General features: G+C 43.9%; 1 protein-coding gene across 1 annotated transcript; it reads right to left on the reverse strand.

Moving 5' to 3' along the window:
- Positions 1-4622: 4622 nt before the first annotated feature.
- LOC4346153 (bidirectional sugar transporter SWEET11-like) lies at positions 4623-7520 on the reverse strand. Its single transcript, NM_001403670.1, has 5 exons — positions 7291-7520; positions 6211-6247; positions 5740-6112; positions 5526-5645; positions 4623-5433 (listed from the first exon to the last, which is right to left on the reverse strand). The coding sequence occupies exons 1-5, from the start codon at positions 7346-7348 to the stop codon at positions 5098-5100; spliced, it is 924 nt and encodes a 307-aa protein (NP_001390599.1). The 5' UTR covers positions 7349-7520; the 3' UTR covers positions 4623-5097.
- Between the last annotated feature and the right edge of the window lie 5329 nt (positions 7521-12849).

Here is a 12849-nt window from a genome sequence, read left to right on the forward strand (position 1 = left end):
GTCTTGTGGGTACAGTTGTACACCTCTGATCAGAGTAAAACTATTCGAATAGCCGTGCCCGCGGTTATGGGCGGTCGACCAGATTCACCGTGATTAGTCCCATCTTAATAAATCGACCCAATACACTGTAGTTCAGGTGGGTTGGTTGGGCCTGTTCAACGTGGTGTAGCGTTGATCAGTGGAGATTTAATGCTACTTTAATTACTCAAAAGTTTTACTGTTTTGCTCAATAAAATATTTTACAACTGCCTTTATGCAAATAGCCACAAACCATCCTTGTATCCCCTTGCACATCTGCATCGTTGGTGTGGCTTGCTGAGTACGGTGGTTGTACTCAGTCTTGCTATTATTCCCCCTTTTCAGAAGTGTAGTGCTTCTGAGCTGAAGATGGAGTTAGAGGACCAAGGCTCAGACCCCAGTTGAGTTTTGCCTGTGGAGTGGAGCTGAAGCCCCGCTAGGATCGCCTTTTTCCGCTGCTGCTGCTTTCGTTTCGGTGCGAGGACTAGGTGCCTCTTTTGTAAGTATTTTACGCTTTATTTACGTTTGTAACTGTATATTACTTGTCGTTTTGTGTACCCTGGCTGGTCCTGGACAGGGATTTAATACACAAAATAGTCTGGAAATTTGGGCTAAATTTCTGGGCGTGACAATGGCTAAGCATATAGTTCTAGCTAGGTCATCAAAGTAACACAATCTAGGCGATTTATTACCCACGGTTGATAAATGACAGATATCAAGTAAACATGGCACAAGCGAGTAGATAGGTAAACCCTGATCCCATGTAATTAGCAAATCATGCATATTTATTTGCAAATGGTAAAAAAATTTATAAATTGGGAACAACATGCTCAAGGGAAATGTGTGACTTGCCTTGCTTCTTCACAACAACCTTCTGAACTCTTTTCCTCGCGACCGCGATCTTCCGAAACGACGGAAACTACACGCTGGCACGCAAAACGAGGAAAAACCCTAATAAAATCCAATGAAACAGTACATAAAAAGTAAACAAACATGTAGAGCTCAATTTTAGATGAATTTTGCAATTTGAATGGCCCAATTTGGAGTTCGAATGAATTAGATATGAATTTTAGAAGTTTTGAGCCATTAAATGAATTTCTATAATTATTACCGAATTATTGCGCAATTATTATTTAATTTTTCAAAGGAAAAAGGCCGCCGCTGACGTCATCAAGTGAGGTCGGCGCCGACAGGCAGGCCCCACACGTCAGCGAGACGAGGTGGCGGTCCACCGTGGACCGGGACCACAAGGACGGTCCACCGCCGGTCCACGGGTTGGACGGCCCAGATCGGCCAAGCCGATCGGGCGGCTGAGGAGAGCGATGGCCGGGCACGGGCACAGTCGGGGCTGGCCCGACCGACCACAGAGGGCGGCGGCGCGCAGTCACTGGCGACGGCGGGCGGCGGGCGGCACAGGGAGCAACGGCGCGCAGCGCGGGAAGCGGCGAGAGGAAACGGAGGCAGTGAGGGAGAGGGAGGTGGCGGAGCTCACCGAGGGGCACGGCGACGGCGAGAGCAGCCGGCGGAGGGAGGCGGCGGCGCTCCACAGGTCGACAATGAGGAGGGGCTCCCGGCAGCGGAAGGCGGCGACCGGGCGGCGGGTGGGGAAGAGCGGGACGCGGCGAAGCCGGCGATACGGGCGATGCGTCGCGGCAGCAGCCGGGGTGAAGGCGAACGGCGACCGGAGGCGGAAAAAGGCGGCCGGTAGGGTGGCATGGCGGGGAGGTGGTTCTGGTGGTGGAGGGGAAAAAGGGATGGGCGGCCGGGCTTGCCCTCGCGGTGGTGGATCTAACAGAGGCAGTGGCGCGGCTTGAGGTGGTTGAGGATGGCGGCTAGAGGCGGCCGGAGGCGGTAGGCGGTGGTGCACGAGGCGGCGGTGTTCCGGAGGCAGAGAGGGGAAATGGAGTAGAGGCCGGGCTGCGGCACGGCGCCGCGAAGCCGACGGTGGTGGCGGATTGGCGCGGCGGTGGGTGGAGCAGCGGTGGCGGGCGGCCGGAGCTTGCCGGAAAGCGGCGGTGCGCGGGAGCGGCGTGGGGAGGGAGAGAGAGAGCGCGGCTGGCTCGGGTGAGGAGGGGAAAAGAGAGAGGATGCTCCGGGGTTCGTTTTTATAGGGTCAGAGCGGCGGAAACGGGGCCGAGAGGGGCGACAACCGGCGGGGAAGTGGGGCGCCGACGTGGGGTGGTGGCGGCTCGGCCGGCGCCGGTTTTGTGGGACGAGCGGGGGAAATGGTGGAGGACGTGGAGGGGATCGTGCCCACGTCGTTGGATGCGAGCTCGGGTGCGGGAGGGCGCCGGATTTTGCGGCGACGTGGGCGGCAATGGCGGTTGGGGTTGGCCGGCGAGAGGTAGGAGGAGGAGCTGACAGGTGGGGCTCACGGTCCCACCTGTCGGCCGGATGGAGAGAGAGGAGGGAAATCGGGGGACGTAAAGTAGACTTTCGCAAGGCGCGGGCCGGCCGAGAGAGGGAGGAGGCGCGCGGCCCACGGGAGAGGAGGGGAAGGCTTGGGCCAAGCCCAAAAGGGAGGGGATGGGAAGATTATTTTCTTTTCTTTTTATTTAAATTGATTAAATGAAATTTGTGCTATTAAAATTATTTCTTGAGCTCCGAAAATTCACGGGAAATTTCAGAGAGTATTTTAGGGCACAAAGAATATTGCAAAATATTCCCGGCCAATGATTTTTAAGGGAAAATTTTAATTCTCCCATTAATTCACTCGAATAAATTGCTTTAACTTTTAATATAATTTCTTGAAATGCATTATTAAATGATTTTTAAACCCGAACGAAAATCGGGGCGTTACAGTCTGCTCGCTCCCTCCCCTCTCAGAAGTTCACAACACCTCCCTCACTCTCTCCCCCCTCGCTGACAGGTGGGACCAGAGGCCCCACCTATCATCTTCATCCGCTTCCTACGGACGGAGCCGAAAATCGTCGACCCCGCCCACGTCGCCGCCTCCTTGCGCGTCACCTCGCTCCCACATGTAACCAACAAGATAGACAATAGTAAAAGTTAGAAGATGATAGCCGATCAACAAACATGGTGATGTTGCATTGTATTCCCTCCATCCCTAAATGTTTGACGCCGTTGACTTTTTTAAACATGTTTGACCATTCGTCTTATTTAAAAAATTTAAGCAATTATTAATTATTTTCCTACCATTTGATTCATTGTTAAATATACTTTTATATATACATATAATTTTACATATTTCACAAAAGTTTTTGAATAAGACGAATGGTCAAACATGTTTAAAAAAGTCAACGGCGTCAAATATTTAGGGAAGGAGGGAGTATCAGGCTATCAGCCAATGCACGCGTGAATTGGCTATATGTGAATAAGATTATGCTGATAGACTAGATTTAGATTAAATAGAGAGTGAAGTGCACGGACGGCCGTTAAACTTGTACGGATGTATCGTGTAGGTCCCTAATTTCTCAGAATGTATTTTTTGGAAGAAAGGAAATCATAATGGTGATATGTTGGGTCGAGGCATGAACAAAAAAACCCCATACCGAACCTGGCCGTCGGCAACTTGTATATTCATCCAGTGATATATTGCACATTAATATATCTTATTAGTTTTTATAAAAAAATCATAAGACCTGCAAGTTTCTTATTACGAGGAGACTACTAGTTGATGAGGGGATGGAATTGCATGGCATCTGTTTCTTGCAGGTGGCAACGGAATTGAATGCTTATGCACGGCCCAACTAGCGCACATTCAATTCCGGCCCAAGCATACGCACAGCTGATCTCTCTCGTGTCTTCCCCGATGACGGCGCGGCGGTTGGCGGCGGCCGGCAGTAGCAGTAGCCGCACACATTCACACACTACTCTGCTACACTACAGTGGCATCCATCGCATCGCATCGCATCGCTTCGAGATGGAGATCGATAGAGATGTCGTCTCCCCGGCTCACCATCCACTCCAATTAAGTTCCCATGCAAATGCTCTGGCCCGCCGCCCAATCAACGGACGAAAGGTCATTCTCCTCCTTCGATCCATCCATCTGCCAATTCACTAACCCAAACCTATCACCATCATCAGTTCATCACCGATCGAGATCATCGATGATCGTTTCTGCGGCAGCAGCATCTCTGCCCCCTTCTATCGCCTGCAAAAGACAGAACACACAATGTCACACTACCTGCTAATTGCTACTCCAACTCTGCCTACGTCATTTTGATTCCAACATGCATCATGTCCTATGGCCCATTGTCTGCCCTGTTCAAACACATTTGTATTAATCAAAATTTCGGACTGAAATTTCCAAAATTCCAGTCATTTCGGAACCTCCCAATACGATATTATTTCGGCCGAATTTTTTATTTTTTTAATTTTTCTTGAATTTTGGTAATATTTGTTCAAATTTTACTAATTTATATAATTTCGAAAATTTCGCCATATCAGCACTCTCCGATACAAATACCGAAAACAAAAGATTGAACCATGATTAGTCCTCTGTCACCCACGATTTTTCCTAGAAATTTTACATAAATTTAGGGCTTAAGTAGCTGATAGAGCTATATATAAATTAATATATAATCCTAGACTGAACATCAACATGGATTCTGATGAGTAGTATAGTAGTTACTAGTCACTAATTATCAAAAGAACAGTTTAATTAATTAATGATTAAAGAACAAGTATCAGAGTATAGTAACTACTAATAATACCTGTCACAATCTTCCATTGATTTCTGAGTTGTAAGTACAAAGAGATGAGATTGCAACACGGTAAGTAGAGCACACACACATGCATGCGTACTAGCTAGTAGACTACTAGTAGATCGCCTTTTTCTTATTACACCAACCAGCAAACTACGTCGAGATCACTCACTCACTCACTCAAAGCTGACTGACTGACTGACTGACTGACTGACTGAACAAGATAATTAATTTAAGTAAGTTAACTAGCTGCTAATGACACACTCTTACCACATTGTAATCCAATAATTAACCAACTAATTAAAGTTCGGTAGTAATCCACACTGCTAAATTCTGTCCGTCATCGATCCGGCCATCGTCGTCGTCTTCTTCATCAGTAGCGAGAATCTGTCGTCGTCGAGATCAGTCGTCGTCACACGGCGGCGGTGATCTCGATCACCTCCGGCTTGTTCTGCAGCAGCTCCTTGTCGGCGGCGGCGGCGGCGGCGACGCCGTCGGCCGCCTGCTCGGCGGCCACCACCTCGACCTTGTGCACGCCGAGGATCGGGATGGGGCTCACGGACAGGATGGTGAAGGCGTGCGTGCCGGCGGGGAGCTCGATCACCCTCTGCGTGGCGGCGGCGGCGGCGGAGATCGGGGACATGGAGTCGGACGTCGTCGGCAGCACGGCCGTGTTCCTCGGCTTCCGGTACCAGAAGTAGAGCCCCATCTGCACGCAGCTGAAGAAGAAGCCGCCCACGTTCGGGTACTGCATCGCACCAAGAAATGCAAGTCAGCTCAAAACAATTCACAACAATGGCGTCGTCGAGCAGCTCTATCAATGGCGGCAGCTGAGCTCACCATGACGTAGGGGTCCTTGGTGAAGAGGCCGTAGCAGAACCACGCGACGGCGCTGAGCGTGAGGCAGACGGAGAGCCCGATCGGCATGAACTCGACGCTCTTGGTCTTGATCACCTTGAACTGCAAGCATCATCATCATCAACAGAAATGCTCAGCTACATAATGCAATTGATGTCAGTGAAATGTAGAGGGGGGGTAGAGAGCTTAAGCTTACGATGATGGAGAGAGGGGCGACGAAGACGGCCATGGAGAAGGCGAGGCAGACGCTGCCGAGGAACTTGACCTGGTGGGGCTTGGGGACGAGGTAGAGGGTGGTGACGACGATGAGGGCGAAGGCGGCGACGTCGAGGAGGAGGAAGAAGGCGAGGGTGCGGAGCCTGGCGCGGCGCGGCGCGTAGACGAGGTAGAGGACGATGTAGGCGGCCTCGACGCCGCAGCCGAAGGCGTTGATGGTCAGCAGCGGCCTCGAGTTGGTCTTCACCAGCGCGTAGAAGATCCACAGCACCGAGCTGAAGAGCGCCACCACGTACGGCACCGAGCTGTACCCTCCCGTCGACTTCTTCTTGTACACCTGCAAGAACGTCGCCCTGCAATTTTTCAGAGATATAAATTCCAGTTCGTCGTCAGAGATATTCAGATGTTTCTCTCGAGATTTTGATGGTGACAGTAGGAATGGAGTACTCACACTGGTGCAAGGAACACCAGGAAGGAGATGATGTTTCCTGCAAAAGAAACAAGACAGAAAACGACATCGTTAATTAATATATGATCAGTGGAGTAACATTCTTTCAGAGTTTCAGCTGGTTCACACGGATGCAGATATGTTAGCTAGGTTAGGATAAAATAAAATAAAATTTTAGTTTGCATATATATACACTGTCAGTAAGATAGTAATGTTCTTTCAGAGTTTCAGAGATGTTAGCTAGGTTAGGATCGAGAATTGAAACTGGTTGATGGGTCATTAATTGGTCATTTTTGTTTACTGACAAAAATCAAATCAGTTTGTTACCACCTAGCTAGCTCTGCTTTTGTTTAGTGACAGCGACGAAGAGGAGCAGATGCACGCCTCCCTCACTGCTCAACCGATCTCCATTTCAAGAAATCGGAATTAAATTAGCAGAAGCTAATCTGGGAGCTAGCTTAGGTAGAGTACTAGAGTGCATGCATGTTGAGAAAGTTGGCAATACTAATTAATGACCTATGTGTGGAATTCCTAGCTGAAACAAACCCTGCTTAATTTGATGCAATTATGCAGCTAGATAGTATATGTGTTTATGTTTGTGTGGCCAGAAACTGGGCATGTGTTGAGGCAAAAAGGTGAAGAGAGAAAAAGTGCTAGGTCTTTTGAAGTGAGATTCCTGCTCCATGCATGAGCTGAAGCTAGGGAAGTGACTTGTGCCCATCACTTGTAAACAAGAAAAAAGCAGATCAATGGAGACAGAAAGCTCAAGAACACAAGGACATAAAAAAAAGGAGAAGATTTTTTAACAACATTGCCCTGCTGCACTGTGTGAACTGCTGAACAGATATGCATTCCTAGAAGCATCAAAAGCGTGTGTGTGCTGTGCACAATGCAATGGTGCAGACAACAACTAGTGTATGGAGAAATTAAACAGCAATTAACCTGAATTTGATCATTAGCATATGAAAACTAAAATGATCTTCAGTTGCATTTGTCCATGGATGATCATGGCTGTGAAGATGATGATGATGATGATGATGATGAAATTAAGTTTGAGCATTATGCATTGGTTGCATGCTTTACCTGCAACACCGGAGAGGGTGACCGCCGGGTTAGCCATGGACAAGAAACCTCCTGCCATTGCTACTGGTGATGAAGGTTATTAACTAACTCTAAGGTGTTAATCAGTGAGAAGGTTAGGAAGAGGAGAGGAGACACCAGCTAGAAACTAGCCAGAAATCCCTTCCAACTTCCTGACACAAGAGATGCTAGCTAGAGAGGAAGGCTTAAGTGCTACTACAACTGCATGTGTGGTTTGGCCTTGGCCATGGCTCAGTGTTTATATAGTTGGAGACCCTCCACTTTTGGTGGTGTACAGTAGGGGGAGATGCATATCTAACCTTTGCTTTTTTTTCTTGTGCTTGATATTTCTTTTTCACTCTGATATATCATTTATATGAATTTTCTTTTTCTACCTCTAGATCTGTCCCTCTCTCCACTACTCTGAATATGTGGTCATATGAATGCATAACTGAGGGGCAATATGACACGTATGACCACTCAGTGTGTCTGTTGCCATTTGGAGAGCTGGAGCTCTCATATAGGTTTCTTTTACTTGTTACAATAGTTGAAATGTTATTGAAAATTTTCTTGATTTGTGTAGTTTTATTTGTAGAAGGATGTACAACCATGGACAATGATGCAACTTAATTAGTAACATGTTGGGTGATCCATCAATCGACTTCTATCGTCAGAAAAGAATTGCAGAGTAGTTCGTGTGCAATCAAGTGACTAAGCTCAAATCGAACAAAGAGTTAATTCACACACTGTTCAAGAATGAATTGAGTGCAATAACACTGATAATACAATCAGCACATTTATCAAAGAACATGAAAATAACAGAGCAGAGGGAAGTCATCAAATAAATCTCATGAAAAGAACAGAGGAAGAAGGGAACATATGAAAGAGAAGGGTAGTCCCTTTCACCATGAACAAAGTGCTTTGGTGTTCAAAAGAGAGAAAAAAAAGAGCTTCTAACAATTGCAGCATTAATTTCTTTGTATCAGCATCTGTTGTACCACTAACACCAACATGCCAAGATGTTTTGCACAATTCACTCTGCAGGTTTTCAAAGCTAGCAAAAGTGACGGAATCTTCATTAAGAACCTTAACTAATTTCTTGTCTAGCTAATTAAACCATAATATGCCTATTCTTAGAGAGAGGTAACTTGAAGAAAGGGATATGTCAGTTTGTTGCCGCAACATTAACTCTGCTTGTTAGATCGATCTTAATTAGGTTACTGACCAGAAGCATTCACCTTTTCCTGAAGTTATGGAATGCTGATCAATGGAATTAATTCCAAAAGCTAGCCAACAGTTTGTTAGCAACAGGTTATTTGGCGAGTAATTAATTCCAAAAAGCTAACCATGTTTCATCATAAGTCAGTTCTGTTCTCCCTCTTCATTCTCTCTCTTTTAAATTACTAAAATATCTGACTAAAGTAATTTTATAGTCCTCGAGAAGCTAGTACTAAAAGTTAATATATTTTAATATATTTTCTAGTGTAAAATTTCATAACTCTCACTACCTCACATATCAGGAGGTATCAAAATTTACACTAAAAGATTTGGTACCTGATCGTAAAATTTCTGATCTAATTCGCATTGTTGAGAGAATTGCATATCCTATCTTACTATAAAGTTATAACCCGCTAATCCTAAAGCTCAACATGCAAACCCACCACTTCATCGTCCACTAGCAATAGTTACATACAAAACTTATGTAAGCATGCAACATCATATGTAATTCATTGAATTCTACAAATCAACATCCAATCATCTTCCTTCACATTATTTTTCACAATACTTTTAACATATCCATCATTTTTATAATAATTAACATATATTCATCCATATAATCAAAGTGCGGGATATCATATTTGATCTACAATCTCATACAGAGTCTACTAAATTTATTTCTCTCTGAACATAGTTTGACAAACCAGTTTTATTTGTTGTTAAAAGCTAATATAATTTTTACTTTTATCTCGATTATTAAAAAAATAGTCACTTAGTAATTTCCGCAGCAAAGCGCAGAGAATCACATAGTTAGCTAATGTTGCAAGTGCCCTATGAAAATATTTGTCAACAAATCCAAATGTTTGCTGAAAACGGGCATGCAAAAAAAAATCGATAATGCCGTCGTACTAGTTTATACAAGCCAAAAAATTCACCTCCAACTAATCATTTCATATTCCCAAGTGTTTACGCCATGCATATCTGTAACAAAGAAATTTCACAAGATTCAGTAAAAGTTCAACAGTATCCCTCCCTACTGACCCCACTATCTTGAAGGTGGCATTGCTATAGAAAAGAAAAATCAAAATCCCATTTCGCCTCCTTGTTTTGGGGCTGAGAATATCATTCCTCGTATCCTAAAAAGATGAATGTCATTCGCAAAGAAGATCTTTGATGCAAAGAGAAAACTGATACAGTGAAAAGTGTAAGAAAAGTTGCCCATATATATGTGTGTTCTAAGTATATGAACAGTTTAGCCGACAAGAGCAAAGATTTATATATGTATTGACTACTGGTGGGGTAAACTTGAACACAGAATACATCAGCTTCTTCCATGAACACTGAAAAGTGCTTCATCAATAACAGTACTGCACATTCTGTCCTCCACTGAGCTAAGACCAGAGCTCCGATTGGAGGAGGAAATATACATAGTGGAATCGTACATAAGTACAAATTATCTGTTGAAACCGTGTGAATTAGCAGTATTAATTAGCTACCTAGGAATTAGCGGTATTATTAATTTGTAATCAAAGTTAGTATATAGTACTTTCTTGTTTGAACAATGTAGCTGCAATGATTGTAAATTATTCAGTGTATTTACTAGCAGGAATTTGCTGCTTAATTTCAAGAAGATACTGGATGTGATTACTATATGTGTTAATAAGGATTTTACTTCTGCTTTTTGCATATTCCCCCAAAATTAAAAGGGATTTTACTTATATAGATATTAGAGAAAAGTCTGTCCTGAAGGTCTTGTCTATTTGATTGGAAATCGACGTTGGAGAGGTAGGTGTTTGAAAATTCAGAGGTTGTTATACCTTTCCCTGGAAAAAAAAAACTTTCAGAAATTCAGAGGTTGTTCTGCAAGCCTTCATATCGATCATTTGTCTCTGACCCCAGAAGAGATTTCATGCCAAGAGACAAGCTAACTTTTCACAAAAGAAAAAAGGGGCCAAGAAAATAAGTTATTATGTCTTCCTCTTTTTCTTCCCAAGGGACTTGGAATGCAGAGTTTGGGTCCCTTGAGGAATCAGGATTTCAGGTCATACCACCTGCAAAAGCGCGTCACATTATTGTCATGCTTTCTTAGTTTTTTTTTCTTGGCATGGATGATTCATACTTTCTGGGCATATCGACATAATTCATGTCTTATATATCTATATAGGTCATGCAAAATGGAACTCATATAAATGTAGAGAAAAGATGCAGACGAAATAAGCAGGATGTATTTTTCCAAAAAGAAATGCAAGGAAAACAGCTAACAAGTGCATGCAATTTAACACATAGTTTTCTTATACACAACAAGCATGCTAAAATTGTAAGTGAATGGCAATCTTAGCACATTTGCACTTGTTCAACTAGGACAGTTTATGCCCACAGAAATGCATACTACAATAATACTAGTACTAGTACTACTACTATGTATGTTCCATAAACCAGCTATAGCCCAAGAGAGTAGATTTGCTTATAACTTACAAGAGTTTATGTGGATATGTAGCTGGCCTCCAATTCACCTGTTTCCAAAACTTGGTATATGAATGCAACACTTATCAATAAATGTAATGACACCTCAATATTCTCCATCAACTCCACTATGCAATAAAAATTCAGTCACCCAGTTACAGAAAATGATTGTGAAATTTGTTGCTTGCTTGTATATCAGTATGGTTCGTCTGTTATGCTCCATATCAAAATTAGGCAAGATGGGGAGCAGTTAGTTCTTATCATGCCAATATTAACTACCAGTTGTTCACAAGGCATGCAAGATGATGCGCATAAATATATGTGTTTCCATGCTAATAAGACAGCTACAAAGATGTTAAGTTGTTATCTTATCATGCCTAAAACTCCAAAAAGGAGAACTTGAGCTGGAGATTCTCCACAACAGCTCTAGTTTTGACTCTAGTGCAGATGTGCTGTAAAAAACAAACTCTTAGGCAGCTCCAGCTCTCCATTTGTTTCTGAAACCCTACCAAAAGGTAAGTGTGCTTCTCCAGCTTCTTGTACTCAAGGTGGTTAAATGCTATCTTGCTTAAAGAAAGATGGTGACTGATGTTTTTTTCTTCAATGTATCTAAACCAGTAGAATTAATAGCACATGGTTTTTCAGTTGGAGCATGTTAAATTTGCTCCCTTTCACTATCTCTCTCTGATGCAACTACACATCATGAACCGGTAGACTGAAAGTTGTGGTTGATAGTTGCCCAGTACATGTTACCAGTGAGCAGTGGCTGGGAAATGCAAGTGAGAAGCGCACAGAGGAGTTGCCCACTAACTCTGGTCAATGAGATTAGTTACACTGTGCACCTTAACCAAAAGGTGAATTTGCATAGACTCCCCTGGTTAATTTGCAGTGTGCAAACAATTAAAGGTTGCAAACTTCGAAAGAACACTTCCCAGTTTGAGGCTCTGCCCTGTTCTTTGTCGAGGAATGTGTGAATTGTTGACCGCGCACACTTCTCGAGCTTTTAAACGGTATGGTTTCTATTTAAAATTTCTATATATGATTTTTTTTTAAAAAATATTATTTTTAATCCATTTTCAACTTTATGATAGTTAATTCATCCGTTTGTAACCTCGAATTATTGTCGAAAACAATTCAATTATTTAGCCACTCATCACATAATAACATACCACGCGAGATGGGATTGAGTCCTATCGCTCGCTCTCAGATAGATCGTTATCTCTCAATTCCCTATTCAAGGAAATTTGGAAATGACACGGATTATCGCTATGTCTCCCCCTTGTCATTTTTCTTTTCTGTCTAGGGGCCTGTCTAGGGGAGTTTAAGATTCTGAGAAGCAGCTGCTGAGAAGCTAGCTGGTGAGAATCTGGAGAAGCTGGAAAACCCAGCTTCTGACTTCTAGTTCATTTTTCAGATTCTACAACTACATATTCTCAGAATCTAGGTAAAAAGCTGGATAGTTTAGGAGAGCTTCTGGCAACTGGAGATTCTAGGAGAAGCTGCAGCTGCTAGAAGCTCCCCCAAACAGGAGTCCCTCTCGCGGTCGCATGTCAGCAATGCAAAAGAGGATCCCCTTGTCGCAATCCCGTAATCCCCTCCCTCTGGTTAGGAGGCATGTGACATGCCTGAATCTTTCGGTACACCCCCTGATCGATCGATCTCTCCTGGCCAACGAGATCTTCATCTTACGTGGTTAGATCAGGAGGAAGAAGAACTGATCGATCGATCTTGGCATCTTGCCATGTCTCTTCCTGAAAATGACCAAAAGGAGAGATCGATGAAACTGACCGGAGTAAACTGCTCATGCACCTCCTCAACAACCATGCCCATACAGGCTGATTTGGCACTGACAATCCATGGCAGCCAAACGCATGGGCGCCA

Source organism: Oryza sativa, chromosome 8 (assembly GCF_034140825.1).
Source record: "Oryza sativa Japonica Group chromosome 8, ASM3414082v1".
Classification (NCBI taxonomy): domain Eukaryota; kingdom Viridiplantae; phylum Streptophyta; class Magnoliopsida; order Poales; family Poaceae; genus Oryza; species Oryza sativa.

Excerpts from the sequence above, each read along its gene's own strand:
- LOC4346153 (NM_001403670.1), bottom strand. The coding sequence starts at position 7,348 with ATGGCAGGAGGTTTCTTGTCCATGGCTAACCCGGCGGTCACCCTCTCC. Across the intron at positions 6,113-6,210 it reads CTGGTGTTCCTTGCACCAGT|GGCGACGTTCTTGCAGGTGT; the intron begins GTGAGTACTCCA and ends GAAAAATTGCAG. Across the intron at positions 5,646-5,739 it reads TCGCCCCTCTCTCCATCATC|TTCAAGGTGATCAAGACCAA; the intron begins GTAAGCTTAAGC and ends TGATGCTTGCAG.